Source organism: Crinia signifera, chromosome 4 (genome assembly GCF_055691185.1).
Source record: "Crinia signifera chromosome 4, ASM5569118v1, whole genome shotgun sequence".
NCBI lineage: Eukaryota > Metazoa > Chordata > Amphibia > Anura > Myobatrachidae > Crinia > Crinia signifera.
The window spans coordinates 46184899-46207361 of record NC_139220.1 but is presented as its reverse complement, the minus strand read 5'-3'; the positions used below and the strand labels follow the sequence as shown (position 1 = coordinate 46207361).

The window sequence follows — 22463 nt, the reverse complement described above, 5'->3', positions numbered from 1 at the left end:
ACTACCCAAATCCTATATCTTATTTCCCCCTTTGTGGGGTGATGCAACCCTAGAGAGCTCACTCATTAATAGTTCCAACAGTGGCCTATTCACAAAGGATAAGAGTGGCATCTTATATGGCAGAGTCCAATTCCCACCAAATCGCAGGAAAAAATTGTTCTCAAAATGGACAAAACCCATGCTGCACTGCAGGTGGGGCAGATGTAACATGTGCAGAGTGTTAGATTTGGGAGAGTGATTATGTTTCTGTGCAGGGAAAATACTGACTGCTTTATTATTACACTGCTATTTAGATTTCAGTTTGAACACACCCCACCCAAATGTAACTCTCTCTGTGATCAGGTCGGAATAAGGGCCATAGTGCAGACAAAGAGGTGGCAAACACAACCCTGAGTCTGTAGCCAGCACAGAGGAAGAATATAAAGTTGGTAATAATAATATATAATTTGCATATATACCCCCCAGCTGATGGGCATATTACACACACACACACACACACACAGATTATATATGTATAGGTGTGTGTGTGATATTTCAAACAGTACAGACAAAGATATATAGTTTGCTTTGTCACTGACCATCTTGTTTTATTAAGCATTTCTCTTCATCAATTGTACACACTGACCGATATGCACAGTCATAAACGACATAAGCAAAATGTGACAGCATGCACAGACGAGAAAGGGAGTCGATAACAACCCATGGGAGCGCACATCGTTACTGTTCGTACACAGTGAACAATATGCACGATAATATCGTTACGGATATCGTTATCATGCATAGTGTTTCCGATGCGCACGGAACATCACACTCCCCCGATTTCTTGGCCCGTTCCGTGAGGTAGTGATTGCAGAGTTCTGAATTAGGACATACAGAAAACATAGGAATAAAGCAAATGAGCTGCACAGTAAGCTTTATGTAACACAACCGGCCAATCACTGCCACCCCCGCCCATCTAACTGCAGGTATATCTACAGCAGGAAGGGAACACTTACTCTGTTGCTGCATCATGGCATTTAGGGAGGGCTGGGAAGGTTTGCAGGTTTGCATTCCTGGAATGAGGCTGTCCAGTGAAATGTTGACGCTCGGGTCGGACCATGTGGATGGGAGAGATTTTCCTTGAGCCTTGAGGTCTGCTCCGTGTGCAGGAAGAGTGTTTTGCTTCTGGAGGCCGATGTTCTGAAGGGGAAGAAGAACAATTAGTTACTTTTCATAGTAACACTCAAACTAGAATCAAGAGCTGGACTAATCCCTGGAACCACAGAGTTTATGGGCCTAAAAAAAGTTACTGGACTTGTGGAACTCCTTTCTAGAATGTACAGTAAATTGATGCGCAACTTCTCCGGATCCTCAACAGTCCCTGCAGGAAGGTCAGTTACTGTCCCCAAGCAATCTCATCTAAGACCAACAACTATAAAGAAAACTACTTATACCGCTTTCAGACCGCACTCCGAACACGGCTTATTGCCGTGTTCGCGGGGCCTAAACACGGGTCACGGTGCGGTCTGAAAAGGCCACCACGGGTCGAGCAACACGGGTGTTCAACCCTGGTATTGACCAGGGTTGAACACGGCTATGACCCGTGTCAAGTGCAGTGTGAACGGGTGCCTGGGTCGAGTGACCCGTGTCCCGTTCACAGTATGGAGGAGGCAGCACTGTCAGCTCCAAGTACTGTCTCCTCCCGAGCCTCCGATGACGCGCCGCCGCCCAGCACCGCCCCATGTGACGTCACCGACTCGGCAATATGCGGTGTCGGAACTTTCAGACCGCATTGCCGTGTTGCTCTGGGGATGGGACCCGTGTACTAATCCCGTGTGCGACACGGCATTTGCGGTCTGAAAGTAGTATCAGATAAACCTTACTACTAATTATTGGCCAATGATATTAACGTCCCACATGTTAATGACTGCAGCTTCCAAGTTCCGCTGTACAGATGATGGAGTACTAGACATCTGTTACCAGGCTTGGCCTACCTGAGATCTGGACATGGGCAGCGTCACTCCCACAGTGCTGGAGCTCATCATGGACAGGTTCATGCTCTGGGATGCGCTAATGGTGGCGTGTGTAGGCCCCATCATATCAAAGAAGTCTGATGTGTTCGATGCAACAGGGACAGGCTGAGGTTGATGAGCAGCAGCGAAGAAGTCTGTGCTATGCTGTGAGGCGCTTCCAAACAGATCAGGTAAGGGTCCAGGGGTGTCTGCTGCTGGTTGGTTAAAGGCTCCCCAATCTCCAAACTCTCCGTTGCCTGTTGCTGTTGAACCTGGGAAAACACGACAAGGAGAATAAACCACACCCCCTTCCAGACACCGCATTGTCAGGTCACCATGATGAGACACCGCCTCTGCCATTTTTACAGCACTTTCTAAGATATTTGTTAGTAAAACAACAACTTCTGCTGATCTCACAATATACAAGTGCAGGCAGGCAAAGGGAAGGAAAAGCAAATTCACATTAAATGGAATGTATGTATGTATGTATGTATGTATGTATGTATGTATGTATGTATGTATGTATGTATGTATACACACACATACACACATACACCAGTTGGCTGGCACTCATGTTCAAATAGAATTGTTGCTGGGCTGACATTCCATAAAGGGCCAAAAGATGGTCCCGTATAGGTATACAAATTTTCAGCAGGATTCACTCACCAGTCTTGCAGCTTAAAATACCGTTTCGGTCCACCTCTAGGACCTTTGTCCAAATGTCCTAGAGGGGGATCGAAACGTCAACCACACAATTGTCTGTCAATATATATATATATATAGCAGACAGGGGTGCGGCACTCAGATAGGATCAAAGATCTGGAGACGTTATATTACAACGTTTCAGTTTTATTTAAAATAGGATTTTAATACCTACCGGTAAATCCTTTTCTCGAAGTTCTTATGGGATACAGGGAGTCGTTCATAACGATGGGGAAAAGAGCTTATCCGAAGGAGACAGGCACATATAAAAATTTATACAGGGTGTACTGGCTCCTCCCCTCTGCTCCCCTCCCTCTAGCTTCAGTTAAGTGAACTGTGCCGAAGGAGAAGAACAATATGAGAGGAATATGTGTATATTTACCGTGGTGAGATTCATCCAGCACACCCAACATTCAACATAACAGACCACATTAGCAACCCCATAACCTGGGAAGTCTAAGGGCCTAAGAACATGTCAACATGACAACTATTTTGAACTGTGTTCCAACTGGAACAATGCATAGAATTATCACCTAAGTGACAATTTACACTCGTGGACCTTTAAGGTACACTATGTAAGATTAAGTTACCTAGGTAACCTACACCCTATGTCCGCCAGGAACAAGAGGGTAGCAGAAGGACCCAGTATTGGTCCATATCTCACAAAGTGAGCAAGGCAAACCTCCGCACAGAGGCGGGTGCCCTGTATCCCATAAGAACTTCGAGAAAAGGATTTACCGGTAGGTATTAAAATCCTATTTTCTCTATCATTCTTATGGGATACAGGGAGTCGTTCATAACGATGGGGATATACCAAAGATATCAGAACGGGCGGGATTGTGCGGAACCTATTGCCGCAGCACCGCTTGCCCAAACTGAGTATCCTCAGTGGCCAGAGCATCAAACTTATAAAATTTGACAAAAGTGTGTTGGCCAGACCATGTGGCTGCTCTACACAATTGTAAGGCCGAAACTCCTCGGGCAGCCGCCCAGGATGTCCCCACGGAACGAGTAGAGTGAGCTTTCACCCCAACAGGCATAGGCAGCTTTGCTACCGCATAAGCCTGTTTAATGGTTGCACATATCCATCGTGCAATAGACTGCTTGGAAGCAGGACGTCCAATCTTTTGGGCATCATAAAGGACGAAAAGTCCATCAGTTTTTCGAATCCTTGCTGTTCTCCTGATGTAGACACGGAGAATCCTTACTACGTCCAAGGACGTCGGCACCTCAGAATGAGGCCCACCAGCAGGAACCACAATTGGCTGGTTCACATGGAACGCAGACACCACTTTGGGTAGAAAACGCGGGTTAGTGCGTAATTCTGCCCTGTCCTCAAAGAATATCAAATAAGGACTCTTGCAAGTCAACGCCCCTAGCTCCGAGACCCTCCTAGCCGAAGCTAGGGCCAGTAAGACCACTGTCTTCCAGGTTAAATATTTCAGGTCAATTTCCTCCAAGGGCTCAAACCAGGAGGATTTAAGGAACTTCAGCACAACATCCAAGTCCCACGGTGGAGTAGGGGCCACAAAAGGAGGTTGTATATGCAATACTCCTTGCAGAAATGTCTGCACTTCAGGAATATTAGCCAGTTTCCTCTGGAAGAAAACTGATAACGCAGATACCTGCACCTTCAAAGAGCCTAGGCGTAGGCCGAGATCCAGACCAGCTTGAAGAAAGCTAAGAAATCTTTCAAGTTTGAACTCTGATGGAGAAAACTTTCCCTGTTCGCACCAACCCACATATCTTTTCCAGATATGGTGGTAATGTGCAGCTGTTACCGGTTTCCTTGCACTTGTCATAGTTCTGATGACCGAAGTGTGAAACCCCTTGTGAGTCAGGATCTGCCGTTCAACTTCCAGGCCGTCAAACGCAGCTGTTCCAAGGCCTGGAAGACGCACGGTCCTTGCAGGAGTAGATCTCTTTGCAGGGGTAGGCGCCACGAGTCCCTTTGCAGACTTAGAAGTTCCGGGTACCACGTTCTTCGTGGCCAGTCTGGGGCCACCAGAATCACCTCGGTTCCGTCTCTTCTTATCTTCCTTAGCACCCGAGCCACTAGGGGGATCGGTGGGAAGACATAAACCAGGCTGTTGAACGTCCACGGTATGGAGAGGGCGTCCACTCCTTCTGCCTGAGGGTCTCTTGCCCTCGAGAAGTACCTGGATACTTTCCAGTTGTTTCTTGATGCCATCAAGTCTACCAGTGGGGTCCCCCACCGAGCCACCAGAGAATTGAATACCTGGTGGTGTAGACTCCATTCCCCGGGGTGGAGCTCGTGGCGACTGAGGAAGTCTGCTTCCCAGTTGTCCACCCCGGGTATGAAAATGGCCGAGAGCGCTTGGCAATGACTCTCTGCCCAGGACAGGATCTTCGATGCTTCCCTCATACAGGGCCTGCTCTTGGTCCCGCCCTGTCTGTTCAGGAATGCCACAGTGGTGGCGTTGTCTGATCGTATACGGACCGCCTGACCGCTGAGGAGAGGGCCCGCCCTCAGAAGTGCGTAATACACAGCACGTAACTCCAGGCTGTTGATATGGAGGCGTGTTTCCCATAGGGTCCACTTGCCCTGAAAGGACTGACCCATGGTCACTGCCCCCCATCCCGTGAGGCTTGCATCCGTGGTGACTAAGACCCAATCCTGGATGCCAATCGGACGCCCTGCCAGCAGGTTGGGCGTGTGGAGCCACCACTGTAGTGACAGTCTGGTCCGAGATGACAACGCAATGCGCCGGTGCATCTGGTGGTGTGAACCGGACCACTTCCCTAGGAGATCGAGCTGGAAAATCCTGCTGTGAAACCTCCCGAATTGGAGAGCCTCGAAAGAGGCGACCATCTTTCCCAATAGGACAATGCACTGGTGCACTGTCACCTGGGGGGTCCTTAGCAAGTCTGTGACCAGCCGCTGGATGTCCAACACCTTGTCCTGTGGCAGGGACACTCTCATGAGAGCTGTGTCCATCACCATGCCCAGGAACTGGAGTCTCTGTGAAGGGATCAGAGAAGACTTTGCCAGATTCAGGAGCCAACCATGGCCCGACAGGGTCTGTATGGTAACTTGTAGGGCTGTCTGTAGTTCCTGTGGCGACCGCGCCTTTACTAACAGGTCGTCCAAGTATGGTATCACACAGATACCCTTTTTTCTTAAGACCACCATCATCTCCGCCATCACCTTGGTGAATATGCGCGGGGCTGAGGACAAGCCGAATGGCAGTGCGCGAAACTGATAATGCTCGTTTAACAGCGCAAACCTCAGATATTTCTGATGAGGGGGCCATATTGGGATGTGAAGGTAGGCGTCCTTCACATCTAGGGACGCCAAGAACTCCCCCTCCTCCAGTGCCGCTATCACGGCCCGCAAGGACTCCATCTTGAATTTGGTTACTTTCAAGAAGGGATTCAGGGATTTTAAGTTCAGAATTGGGCGCACTGACCCGTCCGGTTTCGGAACTACAAATAGGTTCGAGTAATAACCCTGCCCCCTCTCTAGGGGAGGGACCCGGGTTATAACCTTGGCCTGCACCAGCTTTTGGATTGCCTGCTGCAACACCACTTGGTCCTCTGGGGATGCTGGGAGGCCTGATTTGAAGAACCTCTGAGGTGGCTGAACTGCAAACTCCAGCTTGTAGCCGTGCGTAATAAGAGCCTGTACCCAAGAATTGAGGCACGAGGCTTCCCAAACCTGGCCGAAGAACGCCAGTCTGGCTCCCACCTCTGCCGGAGCTAATGGTGGAGCCCCACCGTCATGCTGCGGGTTTCCCTGCAGCTGCCCCAGATGGCCGCTCTGCGGTGGCCGAAGCGGAAGGCTTCCTGAATTTACCACGGGAGCCTCTTGCAGCGTTTGAACCACCCCTTGCTTTAGGGCGGAATTTACTAGCCCGAAAGGACTGCTGCTGGGAGTGAGCCTGAAAAGGACGCTTCGGCGCCTGTGGAGTGGATGGCAGCAAAGTGGACTTTCCCGCCGTGGCTTTAGAGATTAATTCGTCTAAATCACTCCCAAATAACCTGCCACCTGTAAAGGGGAGGTTTTCTACACTCCTTTTGGAGTCAGCGTCAGCTGCCCACTGCCGGAGCCAGAGGGATCTGCGCCCTGACACTGCCATGGCTGAGTTACAGCCGTTAATGGCTCCTAACTCCTTCTGCGCTTCACACAGAACTTTAGCAGTGTCCTGAATATGGTGTAATTTCTCAGACACCTGTGCAACTGTCATGTCGCCCAGAAGACCGTCCTGTATCTGGGAGGCCCACGTGTATATGGACTTGGCCATATAGCAACTAACTAATACAGGACGCTGACACGCGCCACTAGCAGTAAAAATGGACTTCAAAGTGTTTTCAACCTTTCTGTCCGTGGTGTCTTTAAGTGAAGACGACCCTGGTACTGGGAGTACCATCTTTTTGGCTAAGCGAGACACAGAAGAATCAACCTCTGGTGGCTCCTCCCACACCTTACGTCCCTCAGGATCAAAGGGAAACGTGGACTTAAACTTTTTAGCCACTTTAAACCTCATTTCTGGGTTATTCCACGCTGACTTGAATGTACTTTCCAGGTCAGCCTGCTCAGGGAAAACTACCTGTTGCCTTTTCTGAGTAGCAAAGAAGGTATCACCTGCTGTGGATTCAGCTAAGGGAAGGTCCAACACCTCCCTGATTGCCATAATCAATGGCTCTGTGCCCCGCAGTAGTGACTGTGAAGCATCAGGCTCGTCATCACCTGCGTCTGCATCCTCCACATCATCATCATCATCCCCATCGTCAGCCCCGGAATCAGGGGTTTGAGAGGGGGCCTTTCTCTTACGAGTATCCCCAGGGGTGGGAGTAATTACATCCACTCTGGCAGAGAGGACAGCCAGCTCCCTTTGTACTCTCTGGGTCTGTGCTGCAGTAGCAGTTAACTGTGTAGTTACAGTTTCAAGCATGGTTTTTATACCTGTAGCCCAGGCTGGCTCCTGTGAGCTGTCCTGTGTGCTACTTTGCTGCCCAGTTAGTTGTGGGGGGACCCCAGTACTTTGAGGGGACATGCATGACTCACAAGTAACCTGTGATGAAGATGCTGGCACAAACTTATCACTGCACACCATACATGTAAGTTTCCTCACCATTGTGACAAACAAACAGTCTCCCCTCACACAGCGCGCACACACAGTGGATATGCAGTGTGAAATTAACCAGATAAATACTATGTGTAGCCTTATCTGATCTGTACAGCTTAACAAGCCAGTGGGGTGGTGTACAGAGGATAATGGAGGAGACCAATACACCTGATAACCTTAGCTCTCCGATCAGAAGAGCTGGTAATACAGTACAGTAATCAATAACAGTACTTTACAGTGTAAGCAGGCAAGTGCACAAGTACACAAGCGCTGAAAACCTGAAGCTGTCTCTGCAAGCAGATTCCCTCTGATCCACACCGCTGAGGAGTGTCTGGAGCAGTATAATGGCGTTTCCAGCAGCCAGGGAAGAAGCAGGAAGCAGGTTTTGGCGCCCTCACAGAGCTGGTCTCACTCTGGGTAAGCTCCGCCCAGCGTAATGGCGCCGGAGCTTACCTGCGTTTTATACTGAGACTGACATTGGGGAATGTGCAAATCCTCTTGGTAACTGCCCTGGACAAAACAGGAACTGTACCCTGTCTCAGTGTAGGCAGGGGGTTACGCGGTCCCTGTGCAGGGCACCGCCATACCGCCGCCATCTTGCCGCACAATAACCCGGGGACCCCACGGCGGGGGACCCCGGGGTAATACTCACCACTGACGTCTTCAGACTGGACCAGGGGTGTGCGGCGTGCCAGGGGTGTGCGCGCTGCAGCGCAATGCCCGCGGTAACATCACCCACTCAGGACGGTGGTCCTGTGGCAGGGACAGCTCGGTACCTTGAAGTGGCCAGCAGCTGAACCCTTCCCCTAGTCTCCCACGACGCAGGACTGCTGTTAAGTCCAAACAGCAGCCCCAAAATAATAAAGAAAATAAAACAGAAGAAAAACTCTCTGGAGCTCTTCCTGATGCGTGCTTCTCCTGAGGCACAGTTCTCAAACTGAAGCTAGAGGGAGGGGAGCAGAGGGGAGGAGCCAGTACACCCTGTATAAATTTTTATATGTGCCTGTCTCCTTCAGATAAGCTCTTTTCCCCATCGTTATGAACGACTCCCTGTATCCCATAAGAATGATAGAGAAAAACTGTTTTCAAGTCTCATATATATATATATATACACACATACTTGAAAGGAAGAGACTGGCACTCGAGGGTCTTCGTACACAGCAGTGTATTCACAGATAAAACATCCAACGTTTCGAAACGTTGGATGTTTTATCTGTGAATACACTACACTACACTGAATACACTGCTGTGTACGAAGACCCTCGAGTGCCAGTCTCTTCCTTTCAAGTATCCCATTGTTTGTATGGGCACCTGACCATTCGGAGTGAGTGCCGGACCGCATTGCCACACTATATATATACATATATATATATATATATATATACATACATATACACACACTATATATATATATATATATATATATATATATATATATATATATATATATATATATATATATATATATATATATATATATATATATATATATATATATATATATATATATATATATATATATATATATATATATATATATATATATCAGAATCGAGGAACCGCACTCCATCCATCTCTTGCGGACAACTTTGCGGTGCTCCGCTATATATATATATATATACACACACATACATATATATAGGATCTGAAGTTACAGTTTATAATGGGTTAGTGATGAGGTCATTTGTCTGTAAATTATCCTATATAATAAAAGAGTAACACGACTCCTCGGGTGACATTTAATGGGATGTGATTTTTAGTCATCGCACAATATCGCATTTTCCGAAATCGCTATTTTTTTTTTTTTAAAGGAATCCACTATTTAATGGAATGTGAATTTGCGGGTGGAAAGTGCGATATAGTGCGATTTTTAATCATGAAAATTAGCAAATTTTTAGACATGTGCAATTTTTTACTTCTGAAAGCGTGCGGTACTTAGTAAAACTAAAACACAATGGTTGGGGGAACCCCTCCTGGGCATAGCCCGCACCAGGTTCATTGAACCGGACCCGGTTCCAAAAATAGGAATTTGGTACTCACCGTTAATTCCCTTTCTCCGAATCCGTAGGGGACACTGAAGTCTACGCTGGGGAATAGAGTGGTGTATCGGAGGAGTCGGCACTTTAAGAAACTTGAACTGTGGTATGGCTCCTCCCCCTCTATTCCCCCCTCAGACCTCAGTCTTAGTTGACCGTGCCCGAGAGGAGAAAAGAGACCAGGGAATCCCAATAGAGAGAGAGAAAGAAATTAACAAACCAAAACGAACAACCATACTACTCAGTAGGCTATCAACAACACCCAGACGCATGCAAACCAAACATAACTGCATGCGCTCAAAATAAATCCCCCCCCTTTTAGGCCTGAACAGTGCCGGGAGGGTGTTCAGTGTCCCCTACGGATTCGGAGAAAGGGAATTAACGGTGAGTACCAAATTCCTATTTTCTCCTTCATCCTTGGGGACACTGAAGTCTACGCTGGGGACGTCCCAAAGCCATCCCCACGGGTGGGAAGGCACTGGGCATCCTGAAGCACCGCACGGCCGAAACTGGAGGCAGAGGCCGCAAAGGTGTCAAACCTATAAAACTTAACGAAAGTATTAGGGCCCGACCAAGTGGCCGCCCTACATAACTGTGTCAGGGAAACTCCCCTGGCAGCGGCCCAGGACGGCCCCACCGAACGGGTGGAATGGGCCGAGATCCTGACTGGCGGTGACTGTGAAGCATGAAGGTAAGCCTGCTTAATGGTGAGACAGATCCACCTGGCCAGAGTCTGTTTAGACGCTGGCCAACCTCGCTTTGCCGAAGAATAAAGGACAAAAAGTGAATCCGACCTTCTGAGATCCTTGGTCCTATTCACATACACCTGCAAGGCTCGGACCACGTTCAGCGAGGCGGAATCTCCCGTAAGAGCTGGAACCACGATTGGCTGATTTAGGTGATAAGATGAAACCACCTTAGGCAAATAATCCAACCTGGTCCGAAGCTCAGCCCTGTCCGGATGAAACACCAGGTAGGGTGACCGACATGAAAGAGCGCTAAGATCGGACACCCGGCGTGCCGATGCTAACGCGAGCAGTAACACCGTTTTCCAAGTTAACAACCGCAAATCAATAGAGTCTAAGGGTTCAAAAACACTTGACTTAAGATAATCCAAAACTAAAGAAAGATCCCAGGGTTCCTCCGGAGCCCGTACCGGGGGCTGAAGGCGGAGAACCCCGCTCAGAAACGTCTGCACCTCAGGAATGACGGCAAGACGCCTATGAAAGAAAACTGACAATGCAGACACTTGTACCTTAAGGGACCCTAGGCGCAACCCCGCCTTAAATCCGGCTTGCAGAAACTGCAACAACCTAGACAAAGAAAATACAGCCGTGGGCAAGTTACGGCACTCGCACCACGCTACATAGGCCCTCCAAATACTATAATAATGCCGTGAAGTAACCTCCTTCCTGGCTCTTATCATAGTGGGAATCACTGACTTAGGAATTCCTCGTCTGCTCAATAGTGCGGCCTCAACAGCCATGCCGTCAAACGAAGTTGCCGTAAGCCTTGGTAGGCGAACGGCCCCTGCTGTAGAAGATCGTCCCTTAGAGGTAGTTGCCAAGGATGATCCATCAGGAGCCCCTGAAGGTCGGCATACCAAGGACGACGAGGCCAATTCGGTGCCACCAGGATGACTGTGGACCTCTCCCGCTTGATTCTTCTGAGTACCAGCTGAATCAAGGGCAACGGAGGAAACAGATAAATGAGGGAGTAGTTCCAACTCGCGGTCAGCGCGTCCGTCGCTACCGCCTCTGGATCCCGAGACCTGGAACAATACAGCCGCACCTTCCGATTGTTCCTGGAGGCCATCATGTCCACCTGAGGCATCCCCCATCGGTGGGCGATCTGGGCAAATACCTCCGGATGTAAAGCCCACTCCCCAGCGTGAACATCCTGGCGACTCAGATAGTCCGCCTCCCAGTTGTCCACCCCGGGAATGAAGACCGCCGACAAGGCCAGAGCATGCCGCTCTGCCCATTGCAGAATTGGACGTACCTCCTGCATGGCTCCGCGACTGCGCGTTCCGCCCTGCCGGTTCACTTAAGCCACGGCCGTGGCATTGTCCGACTGAATGCGAATCGCCTTCCCCCGGAGGATCCCGTCCGCATAGGACAAGGCCAGACGAATCGCGCGAAGCTCCAAGATGTTTATAGGCAGCTTCGCCTCCTGAGACGACCAACGACCCTGGAAGTGCTGCCCCAACACAACAGCTCCCCAGCCCCGAAGGCTGGCATCGGTCGTGACTATCGTCCAATCCCAGATTCCGAAACGTCGGCCCTCCAACAAATTGGCCGACAGTAGCCACCACTGGAGAGAGAGACGGCTGCAGGGCGATAACACCACCATCTTGTACATGTGCAAGTGGGAGCCCGACCACTTCCTGAGCAGGTCTAATTGAAAGGTCCTTGAATGGAAACGCCCGAACTGCAGAGCCTCGAACGAGGCTACCATCTTGCCCAGCAATCGGATACATAAATGCACCGACACTCTCCGAGGTCGAAGCACCTGCCGAACCAACTCCTGCAGGGACAACATCTTTTCCCGAGGCAGAAAAACTTTTTGAACCTCCGTGTCCAAAATCAACCCCAGGAATACAATCCTTCTTGAAGGATTCAGTTGAGATTTCTGGTAGTTGAGAATCCAGCCATGGTTCAGTAACGTCTGGCAGGTTACCTGAATCGCCTGCGTCAACAGATCCCTGGATTCGGCCTTGATCAGTAAATCGTCCAAGTAAGGAACGATTTTTACTCCCAGAGAATGAAGCAACTCTACCATCACTGCCATTACCTTGGTAAACAGACGTGGCGCCGATGAAAGGCCAAAAGGCAGAGCCCGAAACTGAAAATGGAGATCCCTTATCGCGAAGCGAAGAAACTTCTGATGCGGGACGTAAATGGGAATATGCAAATAGGCATCTTTGACATCCAAAGATGCTAAAAATTCCCCCGGCTCCAGCCCTGCAACCACAGAACGAAGAGACTCCATCTTGAATCTGTGGTACGTGATATATACGTTTAAAGCTTTTAAATTCAATATTGGTCGAACCGAACCGTCCGGTTTCGGAACCAGGAACAGGGGAGAATAAAAACCCTCTGTGCGTTGTTCGGCAGGAACCGGCATTATAACTCCTGCGGTCAACAGTTTTTGTACTGCTTGAAGAAGCAACTGACGGTTCAACTCCACGTGAGGTAAACCTATTGTAAAAAACTGGTGAGGGGGAGTACCGGAAAATTCCAGTCTGTACCCCTGCGCAATGACGGACAGAACCCACTTGTCCTTGCAAGACCCCTCCCAGGCCTGCCGGAAGTCCAACAGGCGAGCCCCTACTCTGGGATCCCCCAGGTAGGAGGGCCGGGAGTCATGCTGCGGGCTTTTCGGTTTGCTTGACGTCTGCGCGCCGAGCAGCTGGTCCTGAGGCAGTGGTTGCTCCACCAAACCCTCTGCCTCTGCCACGAGAAGCGGTAAAGGATCCTCTGGACTTACCTCTGAACTTAGGTGCCCCCCGAAAGGAGCGAAAGGCCGGCCCTTGATAAGGCTTTTTGGGAGGCGGAGTCGCGGAAGGCAGGAAAGTTGATTTGCCTCCTGTGGCCAGAGAAATCAACTTGTCTAACTCCGGCCCAAACAAGACCTCTCCCGTAAACGGAAGAGCCTCAACCGCCCTTTTAATGTCCGCCTCCGCTTGCCAGGACTTAAGCCACAAAGACCTCCTGGCCGTAATGGACTGAGCCGAAATCCTTGCCACCAGAGCCGCAGAATCCCTTGCAGCCTCTCCAATATACATTGCAGATTCCCGCATCTGTTCTGCTAACTGAATGAACTCCTCAGAAGAACCCTGATCATTCAGACCCTTTGACAAATCCTCCGCCCATTTCTCCATGGCCCTACTGACCCAGGAGATCACGAGAATGGGCCGAAGTGACACACCTGCGGTTGAAAAAATCTGCTTAAGCCCCGCCTCCAGACGCCTATCTGGCGCCTCCTTGAGGGCCACTGCCCCAGGAATGGGAAGTGCCGCTTTTTTGGGAAGCTTTGACACTGACGCGTCTGCCAACGGCGGAGTCTCCCATTTTGCCCTAGCCTCCGGAGCAAATGGGTAAGAGGCCTTAAACCGCCTAGATAACTGAAACTTTTTTTCTGGAGACCTCCAAATATCTAGAAGAGGTTTCTCCAATTCCATAGACTCTGGGAAGGTGACCACTGCCTTAGCAGACCTCCCAAAAATAGAAACCTGCGTCGGCGGCTCCTGCTCGCTAACATTGAGAGTAGATTTAATAGCCTGAATGAGAGCCTCTATACCCTGGGCCTCTTCCTGAGGAACGTCCTCTACAGGATCAATAGGATCCTCCTGAAACATATCCCCTTCCAAGGGGTCCCCCGGTTCATCCTCTGAAGTATCCCCCTGTAACAATAAAGGAACACCTCTTTTCCTCGGGGGAGGTGGAGCACTTGCGGACCCCGAAGGCACCGCAGCTGCTTGGGCCGACGCCTTCACTGATGAAATCAGTTCTCTGGCCCAGGTAGGCTCCGCAGCAGACAAGGAAGCCAATTGCACCTGCAATGACTCCCTGTCCCTGCGAGATGCAGCCATCTCTGATGCCAGAGTGGCTAACACACTCCTCAGTGTTCAGAATAGGGACCTGACTCTGCCCAGCATCCCCTTTGAAGCAATCCTTACACAAGGATACACCCTTCACATGCTGCGTAAACTGTTGCTCACACTTAGTGCATACAAACAGCTTTGGAGAAGCTTTTGACTGAGACTTGGTTGTCATGCTGCACACACACACACACCCCTTACACACACACAGGTGAAAGGAGGTGAAATAAGCCAGACAAAGAGAGCCTCCAACGAGGACCCCACACCAAGAGCAAAAGCACCACACTAATAGGGGGAGAGGAGCGCACCTTCCCCGAATTAGGCCCACCTGATAAACTCTCCAGCGGGGAAGTCTCACAAGAGAAAATCCCCTCCACTCACCCAGCGCAGTATTCAACAATATCCAGGCTGAAGAGGGGGAGAAAGCGTCCTGCTGTCCTGTTCCAGTGAACTGTAGAGGCACAGCCGACAAGGGAGCAGCGTGGCAGGCACCGGTCTGGCGCAGAGGACTGCAGCTGGGACGCGACCACTCACTGGTCCGCCCCTTCCTCTCATCAGAGCGCGCGCTGTATACAGCGGCGCTGATTGGCTGTCTGCTCCCTGCTGGACCAGCGAATTAACCCTGGTCCAGCCGTCACCCAGCGCTATGCGCTCGCACGCCCTGCTCTCTCCGGCGGGCGACTAGGTCGCGGCCCCGTAACACAAGCCGCAGGCAGCTGTGGCGGGACGCTGATGCGTCTGTGACCGGAGTCAGCCGCGTGCACCGCAAGCGGTGCCGCTCTGACTCCCCGGAGAGCTGTCCCACGTTGCAGGCAGCCGGCACGCGCTGGCTGCCTGTGTTAAAAAGTTCAAAACAAGTAAAACAAAAAAGGCCCCAAACGGAGCCCTTGCCCAGGGATCCGACTCCTCCGGGCACTAAACTAAGACTGAGGTCTGAGGGGGGAATAGAGGGGGAGGAGCCATACCACAGTTCAAGTTTCTTAAAGTGCCGACTCCTCCGATACACCACTCTATTCCCCAGCGTAGACTTCAGTGTCCCCAAGGATGAAGGAGAAAATATGGGTGACAAAGCGTATGCGTCCCCTGTATTTATGAAACTAGTCCCGGACTCTTGGACTGATCCTGGTTCCAAAAATACGGGGACAAAAATACTGGGGGTCCCTCATATTTTGGAACCAGCACCGGGCTCCAGCACTCCACAGCGATTCTGTTTGTCAACATATTTTACCACAAGCCCTGGTTTTGCCAATTACATTGACAATCATTAAGCTCAATTGGTCCTGGAGCACAACCCAGTTTGGGAACCACTGGACTATAGATTTATAATTACAGTAGGTGGTAGATTACCTCACATACTGTAAATAAAACATTACAGGGATGCAGTAACCATGTAAACATCCAGAATGCCCACGTCACAGCAGATAGCCGACATTATGGTTAGGCTGCAGGAGTGTGTGGGCGGGTTATAGCAAGGGATAGGGTTAGCGCACCGGAACCCTGCATCACCTGACACCACTGGGCCTGGATTACACTGCTACAGCACTGGGTCTAAAAGAAGTCAATGTGGCCTTGTTTTCTCGGCATTCTGATCATGGTGAAATTTCATCAGTATGCATATAGGAATGTCAACACAGCCAACGTCGACCATTGACAGAAAAAAAAAAATAAACTTTCAAACCTGAAACTTATTGGCTATTAACTATAAGCTTAAAGTAGAACATGACTGTCACCCTTACACACTCTTCCAAGCTTAATGGCTCAATCTATTCTTTACCTTGTGGTGCTGAAAAGATGGAAGACTGTGCAGCGTTTGAATTAAAATCTGCAAACTCACCAAATGGATCTGATGTGGAACCTATACACAAAATACAAGGGCAAAGATAAATAAATGGGGGGGCTACAGAAAAGTAGTGTATAGACCAACAGCAACAATTGCCCCACTGCACTAAGCATCGTGGGAAATGTAGGTATTTCCTGGGACAGAGTGCGCCAAGTAATCCATTACAGAACAGCAGCCTGTGAAGTCATAAACTGGTTTAACGCATTGGTTTAACGCATTTGAACTTTGCACAGAGCGAATGTAAGCAGCCGCAGCGCTCCTGTTATTTAGTAATCATGTACTTGGCTGCACCACTTGGTGCTTTGTGTGGAAGCGGAGATGGTTCCATTATTCAGTAACTGTCTGCATGTAGATCATCCTCAATGCGAGAGAGCACATGCTGATCAGAGAAGAGAGAGCAGCTTACATTCGGTGCCCTTCATCCATTACAAGGTTAATGCCATGGAGTCGTGAGTTATAGGACAGCAAGACTGGCAACATATGGGGACACACTGCCAATTGTAATGGTAACAATACCTGCGTAGGCTTTAATGACTGGGAACAACTGCACTTGACGAGTCCCCAATATATAATGGGCAAACTGGCAGAGAAAGCATGCTCCTTGTACTCAATAACCCTTTCATGCCCGCTACCTGTTCACTGACCGCACTCTGTTGCTATGGTAATAGCCTTGCACATACTATACCCTGCTGCTCACACTTTCTCCATACATCCACATTGCCGCTCATACACAAGGGGCCTCATTCTAATCGCTACGGGGAGCAATGTTGGGCAACTGTGCATAAACTTTTGAGCGCAAGTGCAGCAGCTTTGTGCGAGTGGATGCAGTGAATTGAGTATTCGCCAGCCTATTCACATGAAGCAGTGCGGGCGGAGGCGAGGGGTATCGCCCATGGTAATGCCCAGCGATTCATAGGCGTTCCCATGCTAAAGCGACCGTGAGGCGGGTGCGAGCAGCTAAGGTCAGCTTCCCGTACAAGGGCACCGCAGATCTAAGGCCAGGGTACACTAGATGCGTAAAGGTTTCAAGTGTCTATGTACTAAGATTTGGAGCGAAATGTAATAATCTGTGAGCTGTCCGAGGTGCGGGACACTGTGTGAGTCCGCCTAGCAAAACTATGTTGGTTTTTGCTTTGTGAATGACAATTGCGCAAAGTCCTGCACCCCAGCAGCTGATAGGCTATTACATTTAGCCCCTGAAGTGACAATGGATACATTTCCAATTACTAATTTTAAAGCGTTAACTTTTTTTTCTCCTTTAAATGAAAAGCATTAGGTAGAAAAATGCATGAACACAATGATCATAGAATATGTAAAACTTTCCCCTTTACATAAGGTACAATAAAGGGAGCCGTGGCGCCCAGGTCTGTACTTGACAAAGATGTCTGTGCTGTGACCGTCCTCTCCGCACAGCTGGCAGGGCAGGTGGCACCATAACATCTGCCCAGCACTCAAACATCCCCAAAGACCACTTTTGATGCCTGGCATTATGCCCAGACTGCCACAACTCTACAAGAAATTTTAGCCATCTGGCACTGCCAACAGGACAGGACATAAAACTGTTCTGCATGGGAGATCACTTGGGGCCAAATACCAAAGCACAGAATTCAGATGCACACAAATAAGCTTTATGATCTCAGCAATATGCCTGGACAGAGAATACTGGAGAGAGAGAGTACATAAAGAGGTAGAGTCCACGGAAATCATTCCTGATTCTAGAACCCGCACATTCCCATGGTGGCAGGTTACATTTTGCCCCTTCTTCCCCACCAGCCCATTTTCACATACCTGATTTCTGGCCTGAATTAAATAGTAGATCCACCAGGTCATTCGAGGACTTCTTATTTCCATCACCACTAAGCGTCTGGGACAAAAACAACAAAAACAGGAGTGATATCACTAGCCATGACACTAGGCGTAACTACCAATGGCGTAACTACCATAGGGGCAAGGGGTGCAGCTGCTATGGGGCCCGGAGCTAAAGGGGGCCCATCTTTACTGTCTAAGTCAGGGGTTCCCAAACTTTTGGGAATCATGGCACCCGGAAGCATCAGAATTATTTTGCGGCACCCCTAGGCTACAGGTTTCTCATTGAGAAAGTTAAAAACAAATATTAAGTTAAATATATTGTGTTCACATCTCATCCTTAGGGTCAGTTATGTGGTAATGGATGGGATTCACTTCTGTTTGTGCACAATTTGACTATTATGTTGGACATAAATAACTTGAATTGATCCTGGACCACCATCCCAGGGCACCCCTGCAAGTCCTCCAAGGCACCCCAGGGTGCCACGGCACACAGTTTGGGAACCCCTGGTCTATGTAATATGTTTTACATACATTTATCACCATCAGTTGCTAAATAGGGGGCCCTTTCAAACTTTTGCTATGGGGCCTTCAAATAACTAGTTACACCTCTGATAAAAGCTTTTATTTTCTGGAGTGAATACATGGTGACTGAATGGTGCCACAGTAGCCATCATTGTTGCCTCACAGTGCTGGGATCATGGGTTTGAGTCTGTGTAGAGATTGTATGTTCTGTTTATATTTTTGTGTTTCTTCTGGGTACTCTGGTCTACTCCCACACTCCACAAAACTTAATGGGAGTTTAACATTGGTATCTGTGTGGTAGGAATATAGCTTGTAAGCGCCACTAGAACTGGGACTTAGTGATCCATCTAGGGACAGGGCAGGGCGCAGCATAAGTGCAGCAGCCCCAGCGGTGTTACAATGTGGGCAGGCCCAGATGGCAGCATCACCAATGTGGGCGGGCCCGGTCAGCAAAATTACTGTTGGGGGCGTGTCTGGCACCTACTGAGGTGCTGGACCTCCCCCAAGCTCTCTAGTCAATGCCACTAGATTCCGTACATGAAATAAAAAAGAAACTCTGCCAATAATACCACAATTTCAGGCACAATTACTTAGAAATATCCATTTTCGCTTGGCATTTGGGATACCAGAAGAAAGTTTTAGCCAGGGACCCTAATACTTGAACTTTGTTGGCAGACAAAGCATTTAAGCACCCGCAGTCATTGAGCAGGCAGTACTGATGGAGGAGGGGTAACGGTACATAAAGGTAGGTAATGAACGCATAACATAAAAGGGACTGACCTTGGCTGCAGCCGGATGACTAGAAGCAGCGGTAAGCTCTGGGCTGGCTTGGTCTCCGGTGTAGTGTGCAGCTGCACCGAGGTCGAGTGTTTTGGACTGGTTCCCACGTTTGAGGCGGGTGGTGGTAGTCTCTGTGGCCTGAGTGATGTGGATATGCTTGGTGGTGACCATCTCTTCCTCGTCTTTGAACTCTCCGGTCTGTTTTACACGATTGGCTTTCTTTTCTTCCTCACTGTCACTATAAAAGTGGTGGTCAGATCCATTAAAGGGTTAAGGTCTCCTAGCAGTGGACTTATTCTTTCACAGTTTAAAATATGAACTAAATATTTGTTAGATCTATTAGGTTATGATTGTATAAATTGTAACCTCAATAAAATGCAATGGTTTATGCTCCAAACAATTCTATACCAACATAATGAGGTCCGTAACCTTTCCATGGGTGTGAAGTCCTGTGCTCTCAGCACTGGACAGAAATATGCTATCCAGGAAGATATTTCTGGGAGATGTGTGAAACCTTCTAATGGACAAGAAAAGCCGCCCATGGTAACCACTTCTTATCAGTTTATGGAATGCACTCAATAAAATGCTCGCTGAAAGCGGATTAGTTACTACAGACCACTGCTTCACTAGTCCATTCTATAGAAGGTTGGATACATCTCCCTCTGTGTTCCGAGACAATGAATTACATAAACACATGGTTAAAAAGCAGATACTTAGGTGGTTATTCTAATTCACTCAAAAAGGCACAATTACTCTCTAATGGACAAAACCATGGGCCTTATTCTACTTCACTCTTTCTGACAAAATTCTTCTTAGATGTACAAAACCATGTGCACTGCAGGGGGGCAGATGTAAAATGTGCAGAGAGAATTAGATTTGGGTGAGATATTTTGTTTCTGTGCAGGGTAAATACTGGCTGCTTTATTTTTACACTCCAATATAGATCTTTCTTTGAAGTAAAACCCCACCCAAATCTAATTCTCTCTGCACAAGTAACATCTGCCCCACCTGCGGTGCACATGGTTTTGTCCATCTAAGAAGGAATTTGTCAGAAAGAGTGAACTAGAATAACCCCCCATATGCACTGCAGGTGGGGCTGATGTAACATGTGCAGAGAGTTAGATTTGGATGGGGGGTGTACTTGAAACTGATATCTATATTACAGTGTAAAAATGAAGCAGCCAGTATGTACTCCGCACAGAAACATTAAAACACCCAAATCTAACTCTCTGCACATGTTACATCTGCTCCACCTGCAGTGCACATGGTTTTGTCCTTTAGCTTTAAAGCTCTGAAAAGTCTAGATTACAGTTCTCTTGTAACATTATTGTATGCTGACAATACAAGGCCCCTTACAACCAATCAGTGGCCAGCATGTTAATAAATAAAAAAACGACCAGGCATGTCCACAGCTGTTGTGAAACTACACATCCCAGCATGCCTTGCCATGGTTTTAGCATTCCCTAATAGTTAAACTGTGGCAAGGCATGATGGGACTTGTAGTTTCACAGCAGCTGGAGGGCCATAGTTTGGACATGCCTGCCCTAGGACAAGTGATATCAGTGAAGTATGGAGTACCTCCAACCTCAGTGATGTCATTACATCCAAATAGTTCAGCTCACGAATCTGAAAACGCTGGGTTTACCCAGCATTGGTGACCGGTCGCTCACCTTCCTCTCTCGGGGGAGTCCTCTCTGTCTTTCCTTCTAAACTTGTTGATGGTATCGTCTATGGTGCTCCCGATCTTGTCGCTCAGCTCCCCCAGCTTGTCGCTGAATGGGAAACCTGGCTTATTTTTATCCCACTCCTCATCCCATTTAGATTTAGGCTCTGTGTCATATCGCTCATCTGTAGGACATCAAGCACAGACAGGTTAAGGTGCCGGGGTACAGACACACTACAGAGGTTACATACACGTTTCGGCAGGAAGAATGTGTCTTCAGAATAAGGTAAATCTTTTCCATAGGACACCAGAATCCTAGGTGAGGATCAGTAGCGCACATTTATGAAAACGCTGTACAGGTACCTGTGAATTAATCTGTCTGTAACCAGGTATTGGCTTTTTGCTATTTCAATCTGATTGGTTGCCAAGGGTCACCTGTGCACAAGTTTTCATAAACACTAGTAAGTGTCTTTATTGTTGAGAGATAACAAATCAATGTTGAGAAGCAGAACGCATTGGATCCAGGACTGCCCTATCAGGGGGCAGGATGCAAGACACGAGGCTGCTGTGCAAATATCTACAAGCGATTCTTACTCAGAGAAAGGAAGCAGATTAGCGAGGTACAGATGCAGAGACCCGGTGTCTGTGCTGCACAGACGGTGGGCCGAGTTTGGACACAGCGGAATAAAATAGCGGAAGCTGGAGAGGCATACTGCAAGGAGAGTCCTTGGGGTGCAGAGAAGACCAATGCAGGTTTATAAAAATCCCTAAACATTGTTTTTTTATAATGAAAAGGTTACATATGTTGAAGAAAATGCAAAGGACGTTAAAGCTGGCTGATGCCACGAGAGACTATACTCTGGTCTCCTAATGCTGGTGCTGACTACAGGGGAAAATTATACAGACACACTCATCATTTTCTCTCTATATATAGACTGTATATCTAGGAGATAAAGTCATTGAAGTGTCTGTTTGGGTGTAGGTGTATTAAAATAATATAAGACAGACTTAAGCCCCGTACACACGGGGGAGATATATTGCTAGCAATATATGGCTGAGCAATATATTGCTCAGTTTCTCCTTTTCATCAGCAACCAGAGATGGTCGCTGATGAAAGGGAACCTCTGCCGGGGGAGCAGCAGAGGTAATCAGCTGGTCGCTGGAGCAAGCTCCTGCGACCGGCGATTAGAACGGGGCTGAAAACAGGAACGCGCTACAGTCGATTTATCGCCGGGGCACACTCCCATCACTGGCAATATGGTCGCCTGCGACCATATTTCCAGCGATTTCAGCCCCTATCGCCCCTGTGTGTACACAGCTTAAGACAACCTGACACACTCCTGCTGTGGTGAACTACTAGTCACATTACATCTGCTAAATATGGTGGTGCTACATAAATAAATATTATAAAAGGATGTTTTATCTGT

The 22463-nt window shown here is 48.6% G+C and overlaps 1 protein-coding gene across 3 annotated transcripts in view; it reads right to left on the bottom strand.

Moving 5' to 3' along the window:
• CLINT1 (clathrin interactor 1) overlaps positions 1-22463 on the bottom strand; it is an 81023-nt gene that overhangs the window by 2720 nt on the left and 55840 nt on the right. The window contains exons 6-11 of one of the 3 annotated variants that reach the window (XM_083181703.1): positions 21044-21221; positions 19374-19611; positions 18051-18126; positions 16257-16277; positions 1974-2263; positions 996-1179 (exon numbers count right to left, since the gene is read on the bottom strand). In XM_083181703.1, coding sequence (XP_083037829.1) covers positions 996-1179; positions 1974-2263; positions 16257-16277; positions 18051-18126; positions 19374-19611; positions 21044-21221 — 987 coding nt within the window. Of the gene's footprint in view, positions 1-995; positions 1180-1973; positions 2264-16196; positions 16278-18050; positions 18127-19373; positions 19612-21043; positions 21222-22463 lie in introns of all 3 variants that reach the window. The other 2 variants (XM_083181702.1, XM_083181704.1) reach the window with 2 other exon arrangements.